We start from the raw sequence: 25,979 nt of genomic DNA, 5'->3' as shown, positions 1-25,979 counted from the left end.
TCTGAGCATATTCGTTATTTTGCTCGTTCCGTCAAAATTTGATATTTTGTCTACTCCGAAGCACTTCTCTGTCTTTTCCTAACTTGCTTATTGTTCTTGCTTTTTCGCCGAAGCTAAAATCTTCACCGAAACAATATCTGTATTGTGTTCTGTGATTAGGATTTCCGGAATGTTCTGTATTGATCTCTACTTCCAGAAATCACATATTGTGTGCTATCACCATGATCTCTTGATTATATCGACATTCGATCCATTTTAGGATCTTTGCGTCTCTCTGTCTGTTTTCTTAATCATTCGATCTTGAACGATCTTCCTATTTCCATAGAGTTTCCAATTTTTCCTCTTTTCTAGGCTTCCCCTATTCTATTTTATCTCAAGTCTTTTTGAGACAATTTTGTACTGTAGCCTTTAAAAAGAACTACTGTGGATTTTTTAAGCCTACTTATTTATTATTTATTTTTTACTTTTATTTGCGTTTGTTTCGAAATGCACATTTTTTTTCAAACCACCATACTTGTTCCGATGAAGAATAAAACTTTTCTTTTTAAATCTTTATTCAGAGGAAGCAATATTCACCCGACAAAAATTTAATTTATACTCGTGAAAAAAGGAGAACTCGTTTAGTAATTGCCCGATATTTAAATATTCTAATTGGCATGTAATTAAGCATTCAACAAATTTAAGTGAAAAAAAAAACCTGAAGACAGAGACGAGTAATCAAAGGTAGGAAAAGTCATAGCTGACTGATATGTGAGATAGTTAAAATTGAATTAAATTAAATTAAAGGTAAGCCTAAAATAAATATTCAAAAATCTCTGTAATATCTAGAATAGCAAATACCAGGAGCATTTCGTGCTGGGAGATCAAAAATTGGCCACATACGACACAATTGAGCTTCCTGGAATGGAGTGATTAGTTATCCGTCAGAAATGCTTCAGGAAAAATATTTTACTTACTTCTACAAATACAACTTTGATATGTGCTGATTTAAGTGCATTGGATGCAAATTCCATGCATACATTTGAAATGTTTCTTCTAGAACATTCTTCATTGAACGATGATCGCCATGTTTTATCGCATCCGCTCAATGTTATATTGAAATAAGGGGCAGTAACAGAGATAGACCATGCCTGAAAAAAAAACAAGTTTTAGAAGTGGAAATGCTCCTAATTCCTAGACGGACGACTTCATATCGTTAGAATATCCTTGGATATCGTTAGAAGATTTTTGGGCACAAGAAGCAGTTGAATGAATTGGACTATTCTTTCAAGGGAGTGAATGTGTCACTTAAAAATCCAGGAAAATCGACTAGGCAGAAAATATCGTGAAAACAATCCTAATGGGCCTGTGAAAGTGGTAAGCTGAGACATATTTGAATTCAATTTTGTATATCGCGCCAACGAAATTCTTTAAAATCCTTTCCACAGATCAAGGAAGATTTGAGCTTTGATTAGTCCTACAAAAATACAGTTATCAGAGTATTTTGTGTAATTATTACTGTCTAGTGCATTTATGGAGGATAACCGAATTGATTTCAAAGCCATAGATATGTCAAGAAATGGTACTTGATGTCAACACATGCTACAGTATGATAGTGGAAAAGACAACGAAGTGCTAAAAAAGCGGTAATAATTTCGGAAAGTACGGCATACTGTGAAAATATTTCGTTCGAAGGACAGATATTTTGAATAGCAATGATTTAGTTATCCTAGAGAAGACGTTAATGCTTACTTCCGTCTGGAATGTAACCAGATTACAGGAGACTACAATTGCTTTTGTATGGATTTGTACTAATGCACAACTATCAAAACATTTCTAAGCTGTCACAGGTTACTGTAGCAGAAATCAACTAGTGGAAGTACTGAAAAGAGAGATGTCTTAATTGTGAATATAATAAAAAAATACTATCCACACCGCTTTAACGCCTACTGTCGGTGGTTTTCTTCTGCAGAGGAAGAGAAATTGGATAATCTACTTCTTGTACCTTCCAGGTAAAAGTTAGGCGCGCAAGGTACTGGTATTGATTAAATACAGTAACTTCCCGTACCTCTATAAAATCGCAAACAGTCGAAACAGTCGTGCAATCCATTTCTCCATGAAACGATTTCATCGTTGCACACTCTTTTATATCAATTGTAAATCGTTTCAGGACGGCATCATTTGTGTTGCTCACTGAAGCAGTTCCACAATCCAGCCATCGATAATGAGTAAGTTCTGAAAACAAATCCACCAAATAACAACGCTAAAAATATTCTCCATAAATTCGTTGAAAAATTACCTCTATTGTGAAATAGTTGTTCTGGAGAAAATGCGGTCGGAATATCACAGTGACTGATTAAAATTTTCTAGAAAATGTATAGTAATTTTTCAAAAATTTTTCTGTATCTAAAACTACAATTACCTCACAACTCGTTGCAACAAGACGAAATATCTCAGAAATATGGGAATTGGACAAACAACAGACGTTGACTGAATCCATCACGAATGTTCTGGAAGGAGACCAATTTCCCGTGATTAACATTAATGTCAACTAATAGACTACTGACAGTTTAGACTAGTTTTTAGAAATTTACCTGATTTTATATTGTCGTGTCTTCTTCAAGCCTAAAATCACTTTCTGAAGAATGTGACATGCTTGATGGTTATCCGCGGAAATATTCTTGAAAGTGAGATTTTCCACTGCCACAGTATTCCATTTCCCCCAGTCAAAATTATCGAATCTCTGAATATTCGAATTTTTATGCTGTCCTAGCAAAGTAGTTTGCTTTCGTTGCAAAAACATGGTTATCTGCAGAAACCTTTCTGCGAACCATAACGTTTCGATAAGCGAAAATTTGTGGCGCGCCAGGATTGTTGGGAGGACGAGAAGGAGGACACTCAAACGAGTTTACCTCTCTCTTTTACAAAATGAGAAGAAAACCACACTTCTTCCTGAGCAAATGAGAAGGTATTTTGTAGGACAAAAATCTCATAAGGAGGGATCCATCAAAGTTGTAAGGAACGAGGTAAGATAAGGAGTGAGGAATAAACAAACTGTTTGAATATATGATGCCACTACTGTACCACACTTGTCGCATTTTTTCGAGCTTCTTGGTCTAAAATTGAGGTTGCCACTTTTTCTACCATTTTGTTTATATTTTTAAATAATTTGTACTATTTCATAGTGCTTTTTTAAAGTTTCTTTTTCAGCTCATCTATAACTTTGTATAGAAGAACAAGCACCTATTTCACCGTTCTCTGTGACTATCCTGGCTTAATACTAATCCAAAAATTAAACGAAACAAGAAATCTGGATCATTGTCCTCTTACCTCAGTTTTGCCTCTTTCAGAGTTACATATGTATGTCTCCCCGTTCCCTTTGAAAATCTTCACCGAGATCGGTTTTCGTGGAAGGTATTTGGCGTTTCTAGTCACAATTCCACGAAACTGTAGAAGAGCATTGAAAGTCAGGACAACAACATTCCATAATCATGACATTGCATGCGTATGCTTTTGTTTTTACGTACCTTTTTGCTTACGGATCGACAGTTTCCAATATCAGGGTGTTGTAATTTTGTGAGTATCTCAACAACCACTTCTTCAGGAAGATTCATCTGACGTCCAGTTAAGTACCTGAATGTTGAAGTGATGTCAAACTTGTGGATTTAATTCATGTGAAATAGTAACGAATGTGGATCTACGGAGTTGCGTGAGAAAAAGTTCTAATCTGGCAAAGAATTCCGCTCTTTGGTCAAGTTTCAAACGCGCAACGCCTTCAAACACATCTATGATTTTTTGATTTTTTAATTTTTTTTTAATGAAAATTTTTCCTATTTATACTACTGGACGAGGTACTTTTTCACTGTCCTGCACAATACTATTAAGCTACTTCATTTTTTGGTTGAACCCGGACGAATCATTTTCACGTCATAGATTTTCTCCGAACTTTTTTTATCGCAAAATAAAATAAAATATGGACTAAAGTTTATCTTTGATAATCCTAGTTCTGCTATCTCTAACTGCCTTATCTCTTTCGTCATTTTCACTAATTCTTTCTATGAAATTTTTAATGTTTTTTTAACCTATCGGTGAGGATTTTTTTTTAAACGAAAGGATCTTGAGGAAACCACAAAAGTACCGAGCAATTTGTCATTATTCTAAATCTAAAAAGGAGAAGAATTTTTTATTCTAAGAAGAAGTGTTCAATTCAACCAGTGAGATATGGATCAGGTTTAGCTTTCAAACTGATAGATCTATAATTTGAACTATGATCCCAGCCGAGTGTGGAAATGCTTTAAAAAAACAACTTCTATTCTGTAGTGGAGGGAATTTTGTATTCCTAGCACCAATCATAAATACCATATTTTTTTAGAGACATAATTTTGCATTTGATGATCCACTTAAAACACGGAAGAAGTGTCTCCTTTATTTCGTTTCTTATTCAACCGGTCATGCTTATTCACTATATACGGTAAAATTAAAAATCAAACTTGCAAAAAAGAAATGCAGCTGAGAGTCGGTACCTGGCACAGCGCTGCATCCTTCATTACATTTTTTTTTTCAATAACGAACTTTTCGGAAAAGTACAAGTAGCAACCTTTTAAAGAATTCATGCACGGCTGTTTTGAATACATAATCACACATTCATTAATTCGTTGCAATTTTAGATCTTTTCAAGAGATAGGCCGAAAAAAAGGACGAAGAGAGATTTATAAGAATAGGAATCAATTAAATAATTTTTAGAAGGAAGCAGAAGCAAGTTGCTTATGTACTCCGGGAGCAGCATGAGTACTTTGTTCTTTGCGTTTAATAGGAACTTCCTTGTGATAAGGATTAGAAGGAGGGCGTAAGGTGCAACGGTCGTTTCATTACGATGTTGAATACTAACAGAATTGTGAGTTATACAGAAGAATCGACATTTGTGGACGGTATGGCGACAATAGTTGCTAGTTATGACATGCTCGTGAACTTGATTTCTCAATAAACCGAACTCTGTCGCTTTTATCAGGAGCCGATTTCGTTGATATCGCCAATTCCCTAAGAGCGCGGACTCTTCCCGCTTTCACTGCTGACCTTAGGTACCAGCTTTTTTTTTTGGACGTGTTCCACCCACGCACTCAACTTGAACTCGCTCATAGCAGCCTAAGAATACGTAATAAAGACGTAAAGTCATATAAAATCCTTCTGAAAGCTGAACACTATCCGTACGTTCTTGCAGTCATTCACAATTTTACACGCAGGCCATAAAAAACGTTTTGCCACGTTCTCTGTTGCCTTCCCGCAATTTGCCCTCTCAGCAAAACTTTTGCTGGACGGCAAGTGGAGTGATATGCGCCTGATCGCAGATCACTACGATGGAAAACCTCTGGGAGTCGTTGAAAGACAGAACACACGTAAAACAGAAAAAGAATAGAACATAACACTAAGTCCTGCCTTCACTACTCGTCACTCCTCAGGATGAGATCCTACTGTGATATTGGAACGTCTAATGGTAGAAAAAAGAACTCTTTCTCTAAATTTTCATCGTTTAAGGTGAAAGTTCGGTAAGCCTTAGTTCTTTCAATTGATTGTTTAGGTGACGAAAGGAAGGAAGTTTTAGTTTCTACAGCCTCACGGTACCTTCGCGTTATCAACAGGATTTTTTTTTTACACATCTTCTCGCTTAAAAGATATTTACAGTCGGTGCCAGATGTGTTCATCTTGATACACGCAACGCCTCTGCCGCATTGCACATTCTTTTTTCTGCCCAACACACATTCCCTGATCCCTCTTCCGTGTCTCAGTTAAAGAGACATTGAGGTCATCCGGTTGAAAAATCCTCTACTTCTCGAAATATTTCATGATATATAAGCTACATATTTTTCTGTGATGGTAGGAATATACAGGGCCTCTGAATGTGATCAATAATTCTGATAGAGCCAGAAAAAAAAACAGAAGAAAAAGGTGAAATGCTCCTTAATTGGTTCGTAGATCCGATACAATCCTTATTCCACATCGATGGAGCACTTCAATTTCAGCATTTCTGCTTCCGAATTCACTCTTTTCCATCACTCATGTATATTTCGGTCTTAAACTACGCTTTAATCCATAGATTTATGTATGTACATAGCCAGGATGTCAGAAAGAGAGATCTGTATCGATCATTGGACCTGAAAAATAAAAACGAGTCGTATTCGAAATAACTTCTGAGAGCCCAGCCTGTAACGTGTGTTGAAAATTCAATCTTTTCTCCGGAATATAATTTTATTCCCAGTTTTTCCCAAACATACAAAAATCACTTTCTAAGTCGTAGTAATTTATAGACCTTTTCTTTACTGTGAACAAAAACTCATCCTATTCTTTGAAATGTGGGACTACTCTAATCTCTGGATGACCTTATGCACCCATATGTGCAGCCACACATGTGACCTTTTGTGCCGGCTCATAGAGTCCTTATCCCCAGTTGTCCAACGTTTTCTGTCAACAGGTGTTTCCAAGGGTATAGTGCAATCAAGATCCCTACTTCAAACACGAATCTTGATCGTTTCCTTAGAGCTTCTTCTTTTAGGCTTTTTTCCATTAAGAGAAAGTTCTTATGGACATCAAAGTTAAAAATCTTAAAGCAAGGATGCACAATTTTCATCTCAGGAAGGAAATTAAGTATCCCTATTTCTTTTGGATTTTGCCAGAATATTTCTCAGCTTCGGTAGTCCTACTGCTTTCTCAGGAGAACAGAATAAACAGTATTCTTTGTCGCCAACAAGGCAATGATTTCTCGTGCGATCTTCAGGAAACTTTCGAGTACCTAATATGTATCCTAAGAACTCCTGAACAGAATCTGAAGGATGTGGATCTGCTTTGTTCACAAATCCTCTGAGGATTAGGGTTTTTCATCAGAGAAAAAATAGACAAACGATTATAAAGGATTCTAATCGAAGGTGATGCGAGTTTGAATTTTTTTTTCGAAAGAACTCACTGAGGTGAGTTTTCTGATTGTATGCCTTCGAGGTTTTTAGATGAAACTTTTATTTTCCTAACTTTTCCGCCGATTTTTTCGCTGTCTTCAAAGATCTAAATAGAGATTGAAACATTTTCCAATACCTCGAACGATTATCGAAACACTGATCCAGGATAGTGTGACACTTTACGGGATAAACATAGCATTATTCCAATCAATTCCTAATTAGAATATGCCGATTTTTCAGGACACGTGAACGTTCTAATCATTGATATGAATCTGATAATTTTCTTTCATTCGTTTTTTATTTTTATTTAAAATAAATTTTATTTGAAAAAGAGGAATTTCTGCCGCTTTGCTTTCTCTTTCGTCTGTACGATGCGTTGTGCACTTATTATCGTGTGCACCGTCTCAAAATACGTTCGTGTTCGTAGCGCAACCTGGTACGAAGAAAAGCTGATATGCAATTTGAATCTTGCTTTTGCAATATAAAATAAAATAAAATAAAATAAAATAAATAAGATAAAATGATATATATATGTATTGGATCTTTAAAGTCTTCATCTTTAAGATTTATATATATATATTGTATATCCTTATATATGTTTAAATATGAATATGTAGTGTTCAGCAATTCAAAAGTGGATTTAATGGAATATAATTACCAAAAAGACCAGATTCCGCGCACATTGTAATATAATAAGATAAAACTGTACCCGAACTGTCTGAACCTGAATAAATGATTAGCTTCTATATATTCGAACCGAATTATTTTTTTGAATTAAGTTGACGGATTATACGTTATAGAGATGGCGCAACCGCCTACGTTCCATTTTTTCGTCATACCACATAATTAATACTTCTCATATAGAGTAACTGAGAGATCTTGAGATTTACTGACAAAGTAGGGCTCCCATGTGTCGCTGCAATAATTAGCATCGATCCTAGACCAAGCTGACACATTCGTCGTTGTCCTGGAAGATTTTGGGAAGATTAGGAAAATAGTACTCGGAAAATACCGTTTCTAGAAATGCTTATTTTTGAAAAAAGACCGCCTAAGCTTTTAGTCATAGCCTTACTTGGTCATTGCTGAAGCTTTCTCGTATTTCGTCTTTGAAAGTAACCCTATGCTTAGAATAACAGGTTCGTGTTGGTCTAACAGGTTTATGTAGCGAACCCAGGTGTCAACAACATGTCTCAGTGCGAGTAGGCCCTAATGTGGTTTTTATGGATTCGTTTCTGGAACACCTTCGTAATAGGACGATTCCGTTTCCTTCAAAATTTTAGGCTCTTCGACATTTATAGTTGAGTTTATTGTCCAGAGACCAAAATAATTGTGTTTTAGTGCATATGTTAGTGCTATAATGCAAACACTACGTTCATGTGTAATTATTTCCCACCAACCATTTAAAATGAGTCTATAAATAAGTCATTAACTGGTCTAAGTGGTGTCTTTCTTGGCCAGTATAATTATCCATGGAATTCTGCAAATAATCGTTCCCTTCCGATATGCTCAGCTTCCTTAAATCTATCGTAAAATAATTCCAATAATTTACAATGTAAAAGGACGAGATTTAGATTAATTTTAATGTATTTTTGTTCACTTGATTTATATAACTATAAAGGATAAAGTGTCTGGCGTTAATCAATCCGCTTGGGATCCACCACCACGTCCACTTCAATTCAGAAACTCTTAGTCACTGCACTACCTGCCTTTAACTACAAACTTTATGACATTATATATTGTATTATATTTTCGCATATTATTACTTTATTTTTGTTTAGTTTTTATTTTATTTATTTCAATTTCATCAGAAATTTCCGTCATTTTGCAATGCATCGGTTATAGCTTTATATTTTTTCGAGCTAGTAATTCCTTTCGAGTGATTAACGACATGAAAAGGAGGAACTGAACATCAGCACTACATAGTATCCACAAATCCAGGATTCCTTTTAAAGAGAGCGCTTCTGCTCCACTCCACGCTGAAAGATCTAATTATGTACATTTCATTCATGAAAAAAAATTGTAATAAAATTAGCTTTATAGCTGTGAATGAAAATTTCCGCGAAGAATTTAATGTTGTTTTTAATGGCCTCTTCGATGCCATTTTCTTTTTATCTGCACCGATCGTCGTACTTTGTATTCACGAGAGAAACTTTTACTGTTTCAATGATGACCAATTCTTCGAAATTTTCTGCAGAAAATCATATAAATTAAAGAAATAATTTAAAAAATCTCGAAGTGTTTTGTACCGTTCTGCTTTACTGGGACTGATAGAAATTTTTATTCTAAGATGGCTAAGAAATTGGACATTACAAAGCACGTGACGAGAGGAAATTTTTCACGAATTTAGTAAAGTTGGAAAAATTTGAATTTAAAAATTAGAAAATTCAAAACTAAGTTTGAAAACATTACATATTCATTTTTATGCTTGTTTATTCGTTTGAATGATAAATTTAGAAAATTACTTTCAGATACACTTTTACATTGGATAAGTTCGGTAATTTAAATTAAAATAAATATGGTGCTAAAAAAAAACAAATAAGCAAACCGGTAACCGATAGATAACCGCGTCGCTTATGTCAAACTTAACATTTGAACCGTATAGAAAACTAAAAATAAAAAGCTAGCTCCTAGAACTGAAAATAAAAAAAAATCTCCTACAAAAACATATAAAAAATCATTTTGATTTTGTTGCACGTAAATGACTCTGTTGCTTTTCTTTAGAGCCATCACTGTTCCATGTTAGTTGTAGTTACTTGCAATTATTTATATATTTCTTATACAGAATATATTTACCTCTTACGTACGTACGTTAGAACAATTTCTTCACTAAGGATCTAAAAAATTCAAGAATTATGCGTTCACCGCACAGCTAAATTCTCATAGCAAAGAAAAATGTTCCTATTCCGTGAATCTCTTAAGAGTTAAGATGCGTATGCACGTTTCGAAACGTTTATGTCACTGTATCGAAACATATAAATTCTTATTGCACAATAAATGTGTAAAATAGTTGCGCATTAAAAAGAAAACGCTTGAATCTTCATGTCAGATTCTAAAGCGTTTTTTTTTTTTGTAAGGGAACATTAGCGTAAATTATTCAGTTGCTTCCGTTTTGCTCCTCCTCCTCCTTTAGAAATACTTAAACCGTCGGCAAATGTGAATAATGTTAGTTGTGTGTTCCAGTAAGAATCCGTGGCTGGAGGTTTTTCCTAAAAAAAATGTTTTTTCTCTTTTTTTTCAATACTCGTCTTCGATTTTTTTCTGTAATAGGGGACAATGTGTCGCAGTACAATGTAATATTTGTTGTTTTTTGGCCTTTTTTTGTAGTAACAGAATAATTTTCCTTTACGTTTATGTGTTTGCACCCAACTTTATCTTACTTGTATAATACTTTGTTCTGCGAGTAAATATTTAAAATTAAATTCAAGAATTTCTTCTTGTATTTCTTTTTTTTAAATTAATCTCTTCATTCTGCCTTCAAAATAAGCTATAGCTTTTTTCTGAAGAATTACTCTGTAGGATCACTGAACTCACACACTCACTTGTTTGATAAAATTATAAAAATTTATTAAAACTATCATAAAATAACCATATTGTAAGTACAACCACTCGAATTATGTATGGATGTGGGAGAATTGAGCTAGAGACTAGATAGTTGATCCAATTTTTCCTGAAGAACTACGCGTGTAATTATTTCTCATTCATTCGCTAGTGCGTCGCACATCTAATCACTCCGGAATTTTCAAGGATCTTGCGACTAGAATGGCTATTCTGCACACTTTAGTATGCTGAATACGTAGTACATATGTTCGATGATGTGCAGCGCTGAAGATTCTTAGCTATATTATTCTTAGAGGCTGGATTTCTTCCTCTGTGTAGAATGGAGTCAAAAAAAAACTAAAAAAAAAACGAAAGCATAGTTCCGATAGGAATTATTCATATTATGTAAGCAGCTCGCATCCTTGAGAATTTAAAATGAAAAAAATAAAAAGAAACAACTTAAAAATTAGATTTGAATTAATTTAAAATAAATTGCTAAAATTAAAATAAACAATCTCTAACATATCTCTAAGTAATTTCTGCTTAATGGCGTAGACATTTGATTTCGGTGCTCCTACGAAGGGACCATCTCGTTTTATGTTAAAATTTCTAAACAACTGTTCGAATTGTAAAGTGTGAAACGGATATCTTTGACCTTTGACATGTATCGCGTAACAGAAATGTGCCTGAAATCACATAAATCAGTGCCGACAAAGCTTCCAACTCTTCCAGAACAGTCATTTTTGCTTTGATCGCAGTGTGTGGTCGTCCACCGCATTGTGTATAATGATAACCACGTCGATAGCAATCATCAATGTTTATCTAACGCATTTTTTGTATACATGTATGTTGTATGTTTATGTTATGTTGTATGTTTACATGGAAATCATGTCATTGTGGACGGTAAAAGTGTCCTTTGCGTTTTCTCACTTCATTACGTATTTCATTTATTCATTATTTGTCTTTTGGGAGAATAATGAGGTAATGTTATTTAAATGAGTTCGTCTTCACTGAAGCTGTCGTTGACAGCTGGATCCCCAGTTGATGTACTTTTCCTAAATTATGCCCTTTAATACGTCCTTTCTTCCACATTAACGGAAAACTGAATGAAAAAATGTATGGGATCTAAAATGTCTCACTTCTTCTCCTAGATGAGCGATTCTGGATTCTTTCACGACATGATTCTCTCGGATTCTTCTGAGCTAGTTTAGGAAATAGCATATGTGTGAAACGTCTGATTTAAGGATGATATGTTCTAGTGCTGGATTTCTGGATTCCTACAATTATCTCCTTCTTTGATGAAACAACAACTTTTTTCCTCAAATGCTTCTTCTCATCGCCATATCCTGGTCTTTGAGGGAATCCTGTTTTGGTGCGGTTTTTCTCTGCTATGTATATATTGCCTATCCATCTAGCTATCTACCTTTTTTTGCTCCAGGACTTCTGATTTCATGGTCATTGATGTTTATTCTTTTCCAGAAATTAAAACTCAGTGTTCTTGTTTCTCTGTTTAGTCAACTCACATCACAACAAGCTGGTTTTTGGTGAATGAAGTAAATAATCAGGGAATGTGTTCAGGAAGAACTAGTCGTGTTGTTTTCCCGAAATCTGAGGAAGAGAAGAGTGCTGGTCCTCTTAAGCCTTTTCTGTGTTCATCCTATTCCTTATTTACTAAGAACTACATAAATATCATTGGAAATATTCATCATATAAATAAATTGATGTAAATGTGCTGTCCAGAAGTGTCGTATTCGTCCCTGAATGGCTATGAGGGAAATTTGTCACTCTATTTCTTCGATTATGTTGTCAAGTGCAATATCGTTGTCATATACGTCCACTAACAATAGCGCATGTTGTGACAACAGCTAAACAATAAAATAATATTGCTCTTGCACATGTAGGACTCATCGTTTATATATTATTTATTATTCTATATATTATTATGCATATTATTTTATATGTTATTGCACTGGATTGTTATACATTACTGCTTACTATATATCATTTTTTTGTTTTATTTTATTATATTTTCTAATATTTCAAAATTTTCCAAAATTTTCAATATTTTCGTTTATCATCAAATTCTTATTAAAAAAAAAAGTAGGAATTGAAATAAGTTGGGGACAATAGAAAAAATTCCTATTATTTTCTTCTATGATATTTCGAATGGTAATTTATTTTTGACATTTCTTTGCTTAAAATCCAGAAATACGGTAGGCGTTAAGGAACGTATCCGTGTGTTGAGCGTTTCCTGTAACCGTTGTTTTCAACTAACACTACCTTACGCAACGGGTTTATCGCAGTTACCGGTCTCTATCGTACGTACGTAGATCGTACGGACAATAATTTCACGGATAGTAACTTCAGCGTAATCGTTGACGATATCTACAGTACGTATCGCTTTGTTTCGAAGCCAGCTGACCTCACATCGAGGTCATTAATCGATCTGCGGACCACCCCCGCACATCTGCGTTGTCTTTTCGTCAACGACCTCCACTTGCATACTACCTCCTCAGATCGATACTGAGGACGCATTCATTCATTTTTAGTGGTAGTGACCTTCAGGATTTCAAGGATTTTGATCGAATACCACCATGTGGCAATGGTGTCACATACACAGAAGAATGTGATCTTCGTTGAAAGTCAAGCGATGAGATCTACGCATTGTAGATGTCTTATCCTTTACATCTTTGTCTTTATATTTTATCCATCTTAAAAACGAGAAGAGTAGTGTTCCTAATTTTTGTTCGTGTTTAGTTTTTCATCTATAGCTTAAATCCTGGATCTACAAAACAGCAAATGACCATCCTAGTATTGGGCGGGATACTATTGATCAGGTTTAGGAACTTGCCGGACATTCTACATCGTCCACATCATTGTTCTCGTTTTTATGAGTTTTATGAGTATTACTCTTACTCCACTTCAACTTGTTCCGCTTATTTCTTTTTTTTTTCTTTTTGTTTTACCCAAACAGGATTGGAATCCTTGACATGAATTAATATTTTGAAATATTTCCTATGGAAATGTGCTTATTCAGTATAACTTCTGGAATATTTTGATAAATCAGCAGCATTCGATTTTCACCAGCGATTATTTCTTAGCGTTCATGAATTGGAAGCTAGCAGAATTATTAAGATGATTGTTGCGAATCCTGAACTAAATCCTGGATCATGTTCATCTTTGGTCATTTGTCTTTCAGCAGCTGTCTCATCCACATTACTTATTTTACTCTGGTCCAATGAGTTCCATCTGCTTTATCTATGGGTTATTGACTTCTGAACAAATAGAGGATTGTTTGCCGTAAGTAGCAGCAGTGCCAGTGACCATTGCTTTTTGTTTCACTCACCGTAGATTCATATTTATATCTTTATAAATGTTTTACATAATAATAATTTAATGTTTATCTACTATTCGTGTTGTCGTTACACTTCCAGATCAGTTTTCAGCTGGATTTTTTCTGGACTCCTTAATTACATTGTGGATTTCTGTTCCTCTTCGTACATCAATGCAAACATAATTTTGGATTTCTTTTGGAATAGCTTCATTGATCCTCTAATTGAGTCCATTGCATCACACGACACTACCTTTTACTTAACAATTTCTACTTGACAAATTTTACTTGACGGGACTTTTTCTGGACTTTCTCAGTGGATGTTGTATGAAATGCTGCTCAGGATTTTGTCGTTCAAGGATTTTTGATTCAGATAAATAAGAAATTTAACCAAGTGACCGTCGATTAAGGAACAAAAGAGTCTCATTCGAATCGAAGATAAAGATTTGTATTGCTTGGATAGAAAATCATCGCTTGTTTTTTTTTTTGCATTAAGACAAATAGGATCTTTTTTTCTCTCATTTTCTCGTTCATGTAACTCAGTGCAGGTTTTTTTTTTATTTTTTAAAGATCCCTACTGAGGGAGTTTTTCCACTAGAATTGAATAGGAGTCTTTTCAGGATTTAAATTCTATGGTACAAATTCCAGTAATCGCAACATACTACTCCCATTTTGGTAATTTCGTCCTATTTTTGTCCGTGAACATAAGACTCAATAGATTATTGGGTAATAATTGGTGCTAAAAAAAAGTTAATGTGTCGAATGAAATGTTCTATTTTCGTTCTGGCGAGCATCTTAATTGATCTTGTTAATTCTTTTTTTTATTATTTCGCCTTATTAATTTTGCTGTAGCACGGACAGGAACAAATATTTTGTCCCGAAAAATTCACATAAATTTCATTTGAACCGATAATTGTATTATTTATGAGTTGCACATTGCTCATAGAAGCGAATCTATTTGTTTATGCATGAAAGAATAGAAAAATAGATACGAAATGAAATTGAATAAATGTGTCGTGTGATTTCTCGTAACAATCCATTTCTGGCGCTAAAGTCATTGCGTGTTGCGTGTAGAGAGAGAGGGAGCGAGGGAGGGAGACCAGTTTCGATTAAGCACATTCGCCTCAAAATCGCTTTCAAACGCATCATTGGATCGGAACAGATGCTTAGCTCTGACATAACGTGGATTAACTTGATTCACGTGGATGTTCTGCATGAAATTTACGAATTTTCTCGGATTAATGACGTTGTTTAGACAGGATTAGCCGCGTTATCATGCTTTAGGTAATGATTTTCAAGTTCTCTTTTGATCCCATCGTCTAGCGTTTTTTTTTTCTCGATGAAGGAAAGAAAAGGTTATGATGTGAAAGAACTTTTCAATGCTCCATACTAATCCTGGACTCCAGAACGATCGTGGATGTTTGTGTATGTGTTATGGTATGGACGCTAGTGCACGATATATGCGTGATGTACGTACGACTTCGATGTATTTCCGCTTTCACTCTCTATTCAACCACGAGGATCCTTTGTGTGAGACTGCGCTCACAACTTTGCATCCAAGGCATCGTAATGGCCTGTTTACTTATGACACCAACCTTAAGAATCTTATTCCTCATCACTCATTTCATACCGATAGGTCATATATATTACCGCTGCTATACATATTTCCTCATTCTATAATTCTACATTTATATCTTTATTTTTTTTTAATTTTTATATTATTCCATAACTTTTGATACACATTTGATACACGAAAACTTACTTTAAACTAAATCCTTATCTGAAAGCGTTCATTTCTCAAATTTAATACTGAATGATATTCTTCAATGCGCTCCTTATTTATATTTACATTTTCTTCAATTTTTTAAAAATCAATTTTTTTCTGAAGAAGGATTCGACATTGCAACTAAGCTGAAAAATTTAAATACCATAAGCGAATTCATTCTGAAAAACCGTAAACACTTTACTTAGTCAACAACATGTTTTGTTTGTTTACACCAGTAGTTTCTTCTTCAGTTCCAAGCGTACTCTCCAACATATGTTTCCTTCCAGGAATTGAAGATAATTCCTAAAGGTGGAACGAGTGAAATGCGTTTTGAATTCTGTGTACTTTCATCGATCTCATCAAATTATTTCCTCGACAATATGGCTCCTTCTTATCGGTCATCGGAAGTTATCATTTTGTTCGCCCGTAAAATTTTATGTTAATGTCTCTCTCACTGTTAAAAATTGTGTCAATATTAAAGGAAGAACAAGGATCTAGTAATTCAGTGCTCCATTTGCAACATAGTTGTTATCTTTGGGATAAAACTGGAAAAACTGATAGATAATAACTGGAGATTCAATTATGTCCACATCCTCGCCAATAATCCTACGAATACTGGTTCCTTCAACTCTAACTCAAACTCAAATTCCTCATACTCCATGTAATCATTTTTTCTTTTCGCCGTTCATATTTTCTGGATTAGATTGGATAATGAGTTCCATAATTACTTCTTTAGGGGGTGCTGGGGTGCTTCGGGATGTTACGACGAAGGTCTGCAGGTGTTAGTAGATCATCAGGTAATTAATTTCTTAATTATCCTATAAGATGATTTATAAGTGGGCACAACACTGTATTTTGTGGATTCTGGATAGTATCCATCACTTAATTGTTTTTTATTTGTTCACTGATCCAGTTTCAAGTTTGTAAAATTCCAGAATGCGGCAATACAGTTGAAGATCGCCGTACAGCATCCACAAGCAAACTACGTGATATATTTAAAAATGGAGGATCAAATCTGGATGAGGCTCTGGATGATTTCGAGATAGCAACGTATGTATATATTGTTAGAAAGAGAAAATTGAAATAATAATATTGTCAAATATTTCTGAAACATTTTATTATTTATTCAGGAAGCTGACTCAGAAGAATGCCGCCGTTCAACGACGTGGAGCCGACCGGTTCTATCAATGGGCAAGGGATGGCGGAAATGCTGCCATCGATGATATTGCTGGAAGGATAAGAGATCTAATGCATTTACATGCTGATCAACAAACAATCCTGGCCGATGAAGTGGCTAATTATGTTCATGTAAGAGGGATTTTCCAGATATTCTATGGATTTTGATGTGTTAAATGCAGAATATCCGAGAAAAAACCCTTCAATTACTTTGGGACTCAAAAAATCATAAATGAATTCAAAAAATCATTGAGAAAACTTCGAAAACTTGCTCACTCGGTGTCTAATTGACATTTTATCCTGGTATCCTTAAAATTCTACTAGCTCTACACTTTCAATTTTTTCAAACAAGCAACGCAAACAACGCAGCTGCACATAGTTCTTTGTTTTGAACTTCGTCTACGTTCACTATCGGCGGTGTATTCATTTCTGAGTAAGACACAAGCCATGATTCAACCATCGGAACACAAATAGCATGACATTTCACAGGATGATGCCTAATACTGGATAAAAACTTTTTCTAAAAAATAAAATAGGAGCTCTACTTTTTATGGTTTTTGCCCGCCTGCCATCAACTGTGATTAGGTCGAATAATAATTATCACATTATTTTAGCATCTACGCAAGATGAAAGAGGCGGAGGCAGAGGTACGAGAAGCTGAGAAATATTTGAATACACTATTGGAAAAGGAGAAACGTATGGAAAAAGAATTACACCGTCTACAACATCCTGGTTTTTTCTCAAGGAGCAAACCGGATGATACAATGTTGATACGTAATCAACTTAGAGAGGTATTTTGATTATACGTTTAGCTTTTAACCAAAAACATAGATATTTATACTAATAGAAGGTAAAAGATAAAGATGGTAGATGGTAGATATGGTAGGAATATAGAAACTAAATAAATTTGTCGCTTTTTGAAGTCAAATTTTGAGGAGAAAAAGAAGCAGCGAAATTCCCCGAAAATGACTTGCTATTGTTAAATAATTTGGCATAATAGGAATAAAAATAGGTAGTAATGAATAAGTAATAAAGTAAATAATAAAAGTAAGAAAAAATTATTGAGTATTGTGCAGTCACATTCGAGTAATCTCCTTTTAGCTGCTGCAGGTTATTCAACAGCGTGAAAAAGCTGAACGTCAACTAGCGGATACAAGAGCCGAATGTGAAGTGGTTAAAATGTATCGTTTTCGTCATGGAATGAAGGTTATTTAAGTATTTTACTACTAAAAATAAGTTATTGGTGTTTCCCGCATAAATTAAAAACTCGTTTTTTTTTGCTCTCTTCCATAGATCTCCAAATTACCATCCTCTCTTACGGTTATTATGAAATTGACGTGTCACAGAAATCGCAGGGAAAACGTAGAGTTCGGAGTGTAGATTACGAAAACGAGCCTGGCCCCGCTCATCCCTCCTTAATCGTCGTAAAAAACGGCGTGGGAACCGCTTTGTTGCTTACGAGACGCGTTAGAACGCGTCTCTATGTACGCGTTCTCGGTAGTCTCAGCAGCCGACTCATTGGTTTTACCTGAGTAAGCTGGTGAAGAGATCTTATTAGTCTTTGAACTCTCGTTGGCGAGCGTGGCACGTGCTCAAAGGTGGCGCGTTGCACCTAATTTCGTAGGAAAGAACGGCGTGTTGTACGCCGGTTTTTAAAGGAGGTTAAGCGGAGCCACCTTCGTTACCGTAACCTAAACTTTATGTTTTCCCCAGGGTTTGGATACCACGTCAATTTCTTTTGATACGATCCCTTTAAGCGGTTTGCGTGTATAGTTGGCATCGAATATGTTCAATCCGATGAACGCGACGCATCAGCCGCAATGCACGCTCTTCCTCTGCCTCTTCAAACTGAACGCGCATCGCCTTGACTACAAATGGCTAGATTTGTCTTCACTGACATTACTGACTATAAATAATTTATATAAGTGTTTTTTTTTGTAGAAAAAGTAAACGTAATTTCATTCATTGGTGTTTTTTCTCTGGATATATACGTATTCCAGGGGATTGCCGACTCATATGTGGACTACTCAGAACGGGCATACAATATTTTTGGGTGCCATAGGTGCGTTAATTTAATTGTTATAACTGTAGATAGTAACTAGTTTACTGTAATATTTTTGAAAATCTTAGTTTATTTAAGGGAAATAACTGAGTTGGTACCAGCTATAGCTACAGAAGATGTAAGATATATGAAATATGAAGGTGCCGTGATTTCGAGGGATCGAGTTGAACAAGTTCGTAGGTGAGCGAATAATGATTTTTGTAATCTATATGGTATAATCAAAAAATCTCGAAGTAGAAAATTTACTTGTTAGTAGTTAAGGATTTTTATCAGGATAAGCTTGAATATGGTAGCTTTATATTCGTTCTCCCTCCTTCCATTTTTTCTTAACTTTTGTTTTCGTTTTTTTTTTTTCGAGAGAGAGAAAAAAGATCTTACTGTATTTCAGATCACTAGAGCCACGTGAACTTCACGTACCATCATCATCCCAGCAAATTCCAATCTCTCAACTATTGGGTGCAGCACAACGAAGACGACGTAGTGAACCATTACGTATGGGTTCCGGATGGGAACCTATACGACACGGTACACCTCCACCACCATATTCTGCAACTGCCAGTCAATCGTTTACCTCAAGTCGTTGACTGTATACACGTCTGGATACAGTAATCATATCGATATATTCCGAATTTAAGCTTTTAATTATTCGGTTGTTCTTTTTCACTCGAAGAAAAAAATCTGTGCGGTGCTACTGCAGCTTTTCACATTCGGTCACTTATTATGTCATAATATTCTCTTATTTTTCCCTACTTTTCCACTTTTTTTTTGCGTTAATTGTCGCATAATTGGTGTCTGTGTGCTAGTAATTAGTGTATTCTCAATTTACTCCTACTCCCTCTATCCTCGATTGTGCACGTTTGCCAATATTATTTATGTGGTCGAAGACCCCTTTATAATTTGTTTTAATTAATATCATTACTTCCCTATTCTATTGTCATTAAATGACAAAAGTCATCCTTGCTTTCAAATTCTCTTTTGATGTTAAGCACGAAATTTTGTCAGGGTGTACATTCACAGAAGAAGAAGAAAAAAAAAACGCGATTGTACCATCGACGATAATCGTTGTTTTTCACTAGTCCACATTTTGTGTATATGTTTGTACACAGTTTGCTTGTACGGAATAAATATGACGCGATATGTCAAATCCGTATTATCCTTGTTTGTGTAAGACGTCGTCTTCAAGAACCATTTTAAAATCCTAGACCATTTTAAGAAGTGGATCGTCACATTTTGCATCGTTTTCTGGTGACTGTTGATCCTCATCAGGTGTTTTCTGTAAACGAATTGACTCAGAGAGGAATTATAAGCCAAGAAGTTACAAGTTAGAATGTTTAATAAATAAAATGATTGTTTTTGGTGAACTCATGAATGAATTCGCATCAGTTCTGCATTAAAATATAAATTTGAATTTTTATATAAGGCTACTAAGTGATTTGTTTTCATCTGCAGCACTTGGACTTGTACAATAGTGGCAAATTTCAATTTATTGGATTATTTCTCGAATAAGATGGATTATCTTATTCAAAAAATATTTATATTGTGATTAGTAGATTGTTTTTCCTTATCCTATCTTAATCCAGAAGTGAATATGGAAGCTATAAAATTCGGCTGAGTATCAAGAGTAGATTATGTGCAAACTGCACGTTGCTAATTTTTTCATATACAACTGTTATCAGAAAATAAATAAATAAAACACAGTTCTAAATAATATGATATAATTAATATGATTAAGTACATTATTTCTATTAGTGCTCACCATAACTTAGAAATTACCCAAGAAGTTTTGAAATGAGCTCAAAACATGTTTTTGAGAATAAATCAAATATAAACTTCCGATTTACTCACAAAAAAAAAAGATTTTCTCTGGAGTTTTAGGAATGCTGGAGAGTTCTCGTCATGCGCATCCCTTTTCTGTCATATTATCAATAATACTAATCAATAGCTCTTTTGTTTTTGAGAAAAAAGAATTTTTCGGAATATCTTACCAAAGCAACATTATGGAACACATATGCTGTTCCCACAAAATCGATTTCTTCCAAAGCCATGGTGATTTTCAAACGAGTAGCTTCGTGTGTACTTGGGATGCACAGCTTTATTTCACCATAGAGCTAAAAATTCAATTATTTGATAGAGATAGAACTGAAATATACATAATAAATAATAATAATAATGAAATATAATGAAATATACAATACAGGAAACCGTTAATTTTCTTCAATCATTTTGACATTTAGAAAAATGTCCCTTTTTTATTCAAATTTGTGAATTAGAACACTTCATCAGCTCAAAACAAAAAAAAAAATATCATCCTAAAGGGACATATTGATCGGCGTGAAGATAGCATGAACGGTTTATGGTTTACGTCGAAACGCTATGACAATAACAAAGATAAATATGTTTTTTAAAAACATTTGAAATGATTACCTCGACAATAACGTCCTGCCCTCTATGGTAAGCAACAAGATTATGAACCGTTTGAATATCGTCGAGTTCGTTCACTACCTAAAATTAGTACTTTGATCTTCCCAGAAGTTTCGAAATTCCTAGAAACGACCGGATAGTAAGACAGCCGTGTAAGTTTTGTAAGAACTACAGGGATCGCAGGAGTAGGAAAAAAGGCAATATTCGTCAAGTTCAGTAAAACCTCCCACATAAACGAGGATTTTTTTCTTCGAGAAAGAAGTATCAAAATGAGCTGCATATTTTGCAGGAATTAAAATTCTTAAATTAAAAAAAAAGAAAAAGGAAAAAAAAAGAAAAAAGAAGTCATATTCATTATATTAGTTTTATATTAGAATGTTAGTTAGCATTAATTGAAGTAGTTTAAGTTAGTTAACTTATTAAATCTGTGATCCTTCATATGGTAAAATTCTTTTTTGTACTCCCTGCAGTAAACTGGAGAGAAATAGTAATTATGCATCATATATTTACAAATAAGAACACTCGTAAATGTAAGGATGATGTGAAATGGAAATTTATACGAGTTTACTTGTTGCAAATCTTACCTCCCAAATTTTCTTCATTTTTGCTGATTTTGGAGCAATTCCATGAATCCGATTGCAATTTGTAAATAGAATAGGTAACCAATTTCTGCAAATTGTGAAGAATATGATAGCAGCTCCAACGATATCCCAATTCTAGAAAATAATGTTGTCCTTAAAATAATTGCATTTATTTTTATCAATAGATTACTGTACCTTGTGAAAATATCTAGTAAGTGTAGCAAATATAACAGCTGTTCCATTAGTGATAACATCCACACCTTGATCCTTTAATAGAACTTTCACTTGATCCACATCTTTTCTGCTAAAAATACAACCGGAAATCTTTAATATCTATATTCAATGAATCAATATCTGTCAACAATATCGGAAACACAAACAAAAAAAAGCCAAGCTTTTCTGGAGTACATTACAGTACTTATACACTTTTTCTGGAGTTCTTATACATAAGAAGTTGAACGTCTCAAGTACTTAGCTTTAGCCTTTTTTGACATATTTTTCAATGTTACTTATATGATGCACCGTAAATAACTTTGCTGAAATTTGAGATAGAAAGTAGAGAGGTTCTGGATGCAACCAATGCCTGGATATGTGTGGTAATCGTCTAAAGTTAATATACGCTAAAAAATGTTAGGTTATTCTTTTATTATGTCCTACGAATGCGATGATTTCCTAACAAATCTCTTCAAATTTCTTGAAGGAAAAATTTTTGTAAAATAATCCAACGAAAGAAAAACTTACATGTAGCAAATTCCAAATAAAATAACCTTGAGAAGAATATTGAATGCCACCACTCCTATATGTTCCAGTTCCATATGAGGGTCGAATCTTGAAAAAGAAAAATTTTAAAATTCGCAAAATATCAAATATGGTCTCCAAACCCTATTTATTGGCCGCTGGATTACACTACAGGGGATTTTCCGGCAGTTTTCGGGATATCAGAACAAAAATCAACCCGTTAAAGAATGCTTATGTCCATTCTCGATGGAGTATACATCTTGTTCCACAGGAAACAAAATAGTGAAAAATGGTAATATTTTGGAAACAATTCAATATTATTTTGTAAAAAAAAATAAACATAAGTGAAAGGCCTACTTGTTTGAAACGTATCTATCGATATTGAGCACAGCGTTAACACATGCCATAACGAGCATAACTACCGATGCAACAACCTAAATGAGGAAGAAAAGCACGGATGAATGGATTTGAGGAATAGTGTGAGGGCGGTGGTTTTTTCTATTAGGTTGAATTTCAGAATTTCTCGTTCGTTAAGACTGATAGTGAAAACCGGTCTAAATAGCGAAGACTTCAAAATGATTCCGTCTTTTTTTCTTTTTCGAGAAGAGAAGATTGCAAAAATCAAGAAGGAAAGTCAAGATTACTTACATTTGAGAGAGATTCTGTGGCTCTTCCTCGAGGATAACGATCATCCTTTAAAACGCGAGCCTAAATTAATAGAAATTTAAAGAATGCCTAGAAAATTTCGGCAGTTAAATAAAGTGCTACTACGACACCTCATATGAGAAAAAATAAGTAATTTAAATCCCTATCCTTATTAAGAATAATAATAGTGAAATTGTTCACAAAATCTTAACTCTTTTCTGGACGTAATTCATGTTTTGTGGGAATATACGGATTCCAGATTCCTTAGAAAAAATAGACTTAACAACACATGTCTAATTCTACGACGGTTCTTTGGGAAGTGCTCTAACGGAAAAATTTGTGGAAGGATTCAAAATACGCTTTATCAAGGATGTTTGGAACAGAATCCTACAATGTCTACACAGATTATTTTAAGGATTTAGTAGATGTTTCGAAAGATTATCCAAAAATGCAAAGTGGATGCCCCTAGCTTTCTTCTCACCACCTCTGGAGGTAGAATTTAGCCTTCCATGCGGGACTTTTACTATTAGAACAACTCGTAAAGATAAATATGTATTATTTCTACCTGTATTCGTTGTAAAAGTAGAAGGAATCCAACAAAAACGTCACCAAACGTTTCTAAAGTTGAGTTAGCTATGGAGAATGATCCTGTATGATATGCGACAACAGCCTGAAATCGCTCATTGCTTAGGTATTAGTTCAATTTCTGGAATATTTCAATTTTTATGTACTTACCTTAACACCTACAAGTATCACATTACATATATTAACAATAGCCATAATGATCATTGTCTGTACTCCTCGATCGTACATTATTTTCTTCTAAAAATCCTATATAAATCTAAAATCCTATTTAAATCAATTTATTGTTGGGACTATTTTTTAAGGTATCTACAAAAATGGTGAAAATCAACAAATGAAAAGCATGAGTTGTATTTTTCTACGCAGAGTTACACGAACAGATTCTAACTAATAAATCCTTACCAAATGACTTTGTAATTAAACAAATAATTAAATAAGTACAAGTACAGTAATAAATACAAGTTTACCGTTGAGTGGAATGCGCTGCAACAATGACACTTCATCCTGGTGTCTGTCATAGCGTCTGTACCTCAAAGAGTGGAGTATAAACAATTATACAGACTGAGCCGACAGATTCGAAGACAATGCACAAACATTTGAATTATTCTGTAGCCGGTTCAAGGATTTAAAAAGAGTGAATTTGAGATTTGAGTGAAAAAAAAGGAAACAAGATAAAAAAAATGGCAAAAGATTCAAAATGATGTGGAACGGAGGTCCACACATATGAAGGAGAAACTAACGAAAACCTCAAAGACGTGTTTTTGATAAAACTTCCGGAAATACGTAATTACAGCAAAGTTATTTGAAGAAAGACCTGGAAACAAAATTCACTTCCTTGAAAATCCTATTTATTTTCGGAGAACAAAGGTTTAATAGGTAATTTTGTTTGGAAACAGTTTAATTCTTACTAACTCGTATTTATACTTTTTAATGCGATAGGTATCTAATAGAACAGATAACATGTAAAGAAAAAAAAACTAAATTTAAAAGCATCTCGTGTTGTTTTTCTTCTAGAATCAACATTTTGCCTTATTGAATAAGTATTTCCGAAAATTCTCAAGAAATCAGTTACTTAACGCAAAACAGTAGAATTAACACTAGTACGATATTTATATTATATTTAGTAATGTGTTACTATTGTTATCATATTGTTACAGGTACTCTGTCACAATATGAAATCAATATTTAAATTTTTAAAATAAAATTTAGGCGAAATTTTAGTAAGATTTGTTCCTTCTTGTTTCTGTCGCATGGGACACATATGGGTGTCTTCAAATAAATAAATAAATAAATAAATATCAATAAACATTCTAAAATGCTTAATTAGACAATCCTTCAACCACAGGTACCACATATTTTAGATCTGGATAAACAAAGCAAGAATAATTTATGCGGAAAAAAGGGAAATTTTATTTAAGTTAAAATTTATAGGAAAATTTATATTTAAGTTCAGAGTTAGATTATAAATTGGAGATGATTAAAATTTTAGCAACGAAAAAGAGGAGGGAAATTTTGAGGAAACTCTCAAGGAAGAAGTCAATGTTGATTGCTGTGCATTACGAAGAGTATTTCTACAAGGACTTCTGCCCCGTCTGCCTTTGAAAAAACGAGTTAAGAGGAGGAAGGGAGTGAATAGTGCAACCACCTGCGTCACATCTGGTTCACACGCTGTTCAACATGAGGAATTACTAACACTGTTACAGAATTCCATAACATAGTAGAAGGAATCGTTTTCTGGATTCAGTAAAATTATGTTTAAAAACAAACTCAATGCTGTTTTGATTGATTTGCCTGAGCTGTAGCCTAGATTAGTATTGATCTTCTTTATTAACTAAGAACTAATGTTTCGGCGTTATCGCCTTCATAAAAGCCTGGAAAAAACAATAATATCCCAGAAAAACTTAAAAATTTTTTTTTAAGAAAAAAAATTTATAACGTTCTCTTGCCTCGTCGACTTCATATTCTTTGTTTTGTCCTTACACCTAGGCATCTTTTGAATTCAATTCAAATATTTAGTACTTATAGGGGTTCTTCTAAACAATTTTTTGATTATTTAGCAACTTGGGGTTTGAAACAGTCACAAATCCAGTCTTCTAAGCGTTTTTGGCTCACAAGAAATGACAGTTTTTCCTTCTTAAATGGATCACTACAAGTTTTGGAAGAGTGCAACCTTTGGTTAGTCATGAAAAATGAAAAAAAGCAAAAGCTCTGAGAGATT

General features: G+C 34.2%; 3 protein-coding genes across 4 annotated transcripts; 1 reads left to right on the top strand and 2 right to left on the bottom strand.

Annotated features, from left to right (window-relative positions):
• Positions 1–805: 805 nt before the first annotated feature.
• RB195_021453 (uncharacterized protein) lies at positions 806–3,593 on the bottom strand (the record flags this gene model as incomplete). The annotated part of the gene is made up of 8 exons (XM_064208194.1): positions 806–898; positions 957–1,130; positions 2,048–2,214; positions 2,279–2,345; positions 2,402–2,489; positions 2,574–2,722; positions 3,310–3,426; positions 3,507–3,593. 8 exons carry the CDS (start codon positions 3,591–3,593, stop codon positions 806–808), a joined length of 942 nt encoding a protein of 313 aa, XP_064064075.1.
• A 12,720-nt stretch (positions 3,594–16,313) lies between these two features.
• Positions 16,314–19,378, top strand: RB195_021452 (uncharacterized protein; the record flags this gene model as incomplete). Of its 2 annotated transcripts, none has more annotated exons than XM_064208193.1 (8): positions 16,314–16,353; positions 16,492–16,606; positions 16,687–16,864; positions 17,347–17,523; positions 17,843–17,938; positions 18,733–18,794; positions 18,873–18,974; positions 19,183–19,378. In XM_064208193.1, 8 exons carry the CDS (start codon positions 16,314–16,316, stop codon positions 19,376–19,378), a joined length of 966 nt encoding a protein of 321 aa, XP_064064074.1. The 2 variants fall into 2 exon arrangements, with proteins under 2 accessions (XP_064064074.1, XP_013293601.2); XM_013438147.2 differs by having other exon boundaries at positions 17,834–17,938.
• A 614-nt stretch (positions 19,379–19,992) lies between these two features.
• Positions 19,993–24,279, bottom strand: RB195_021451 (uncharacterized protein; the record flags this gene model as incomplete). The annotated part of the gene is made up of 11 exons (XM_064208192.1): positions 19,993–20,067; positions 20,780–20,902; positions 21,219–21,296; positions 21,800–21,931; positions 21,992–22,100; positions 22,538–22,624; positions 22,892–22,968; positions 23,183–23,242; positions 23,745–23,849; positions 23,915–24,001; positions 24,229–24,279. The coding sequence occupies 11 exons, from the start codon at positions 24,277–24,279 to the stop codon at positions 19,993–19,995; spliced, it is 984 nt and encodes a 327-aa protein (XP_064064073.1).
• Positions 24,280–25,979: the final 1,700 nt, after the last annotated feature.

This window comes from Necator americanus, chromosome X (assembly GCF_031761385.1).
Source record: "Necator americanus strain Aroian chromosome X, whole genome shotgun sequence".
Lineage (NCBI taxonomy): Eukaryota > Metazoa > Nematoda > Chromadorea > Rhabditida > Ancylostomatidae > Necator > Necator americanus.
This window is presented reverse-complemented; position numbering and strand designations above follow the sequence as displayed.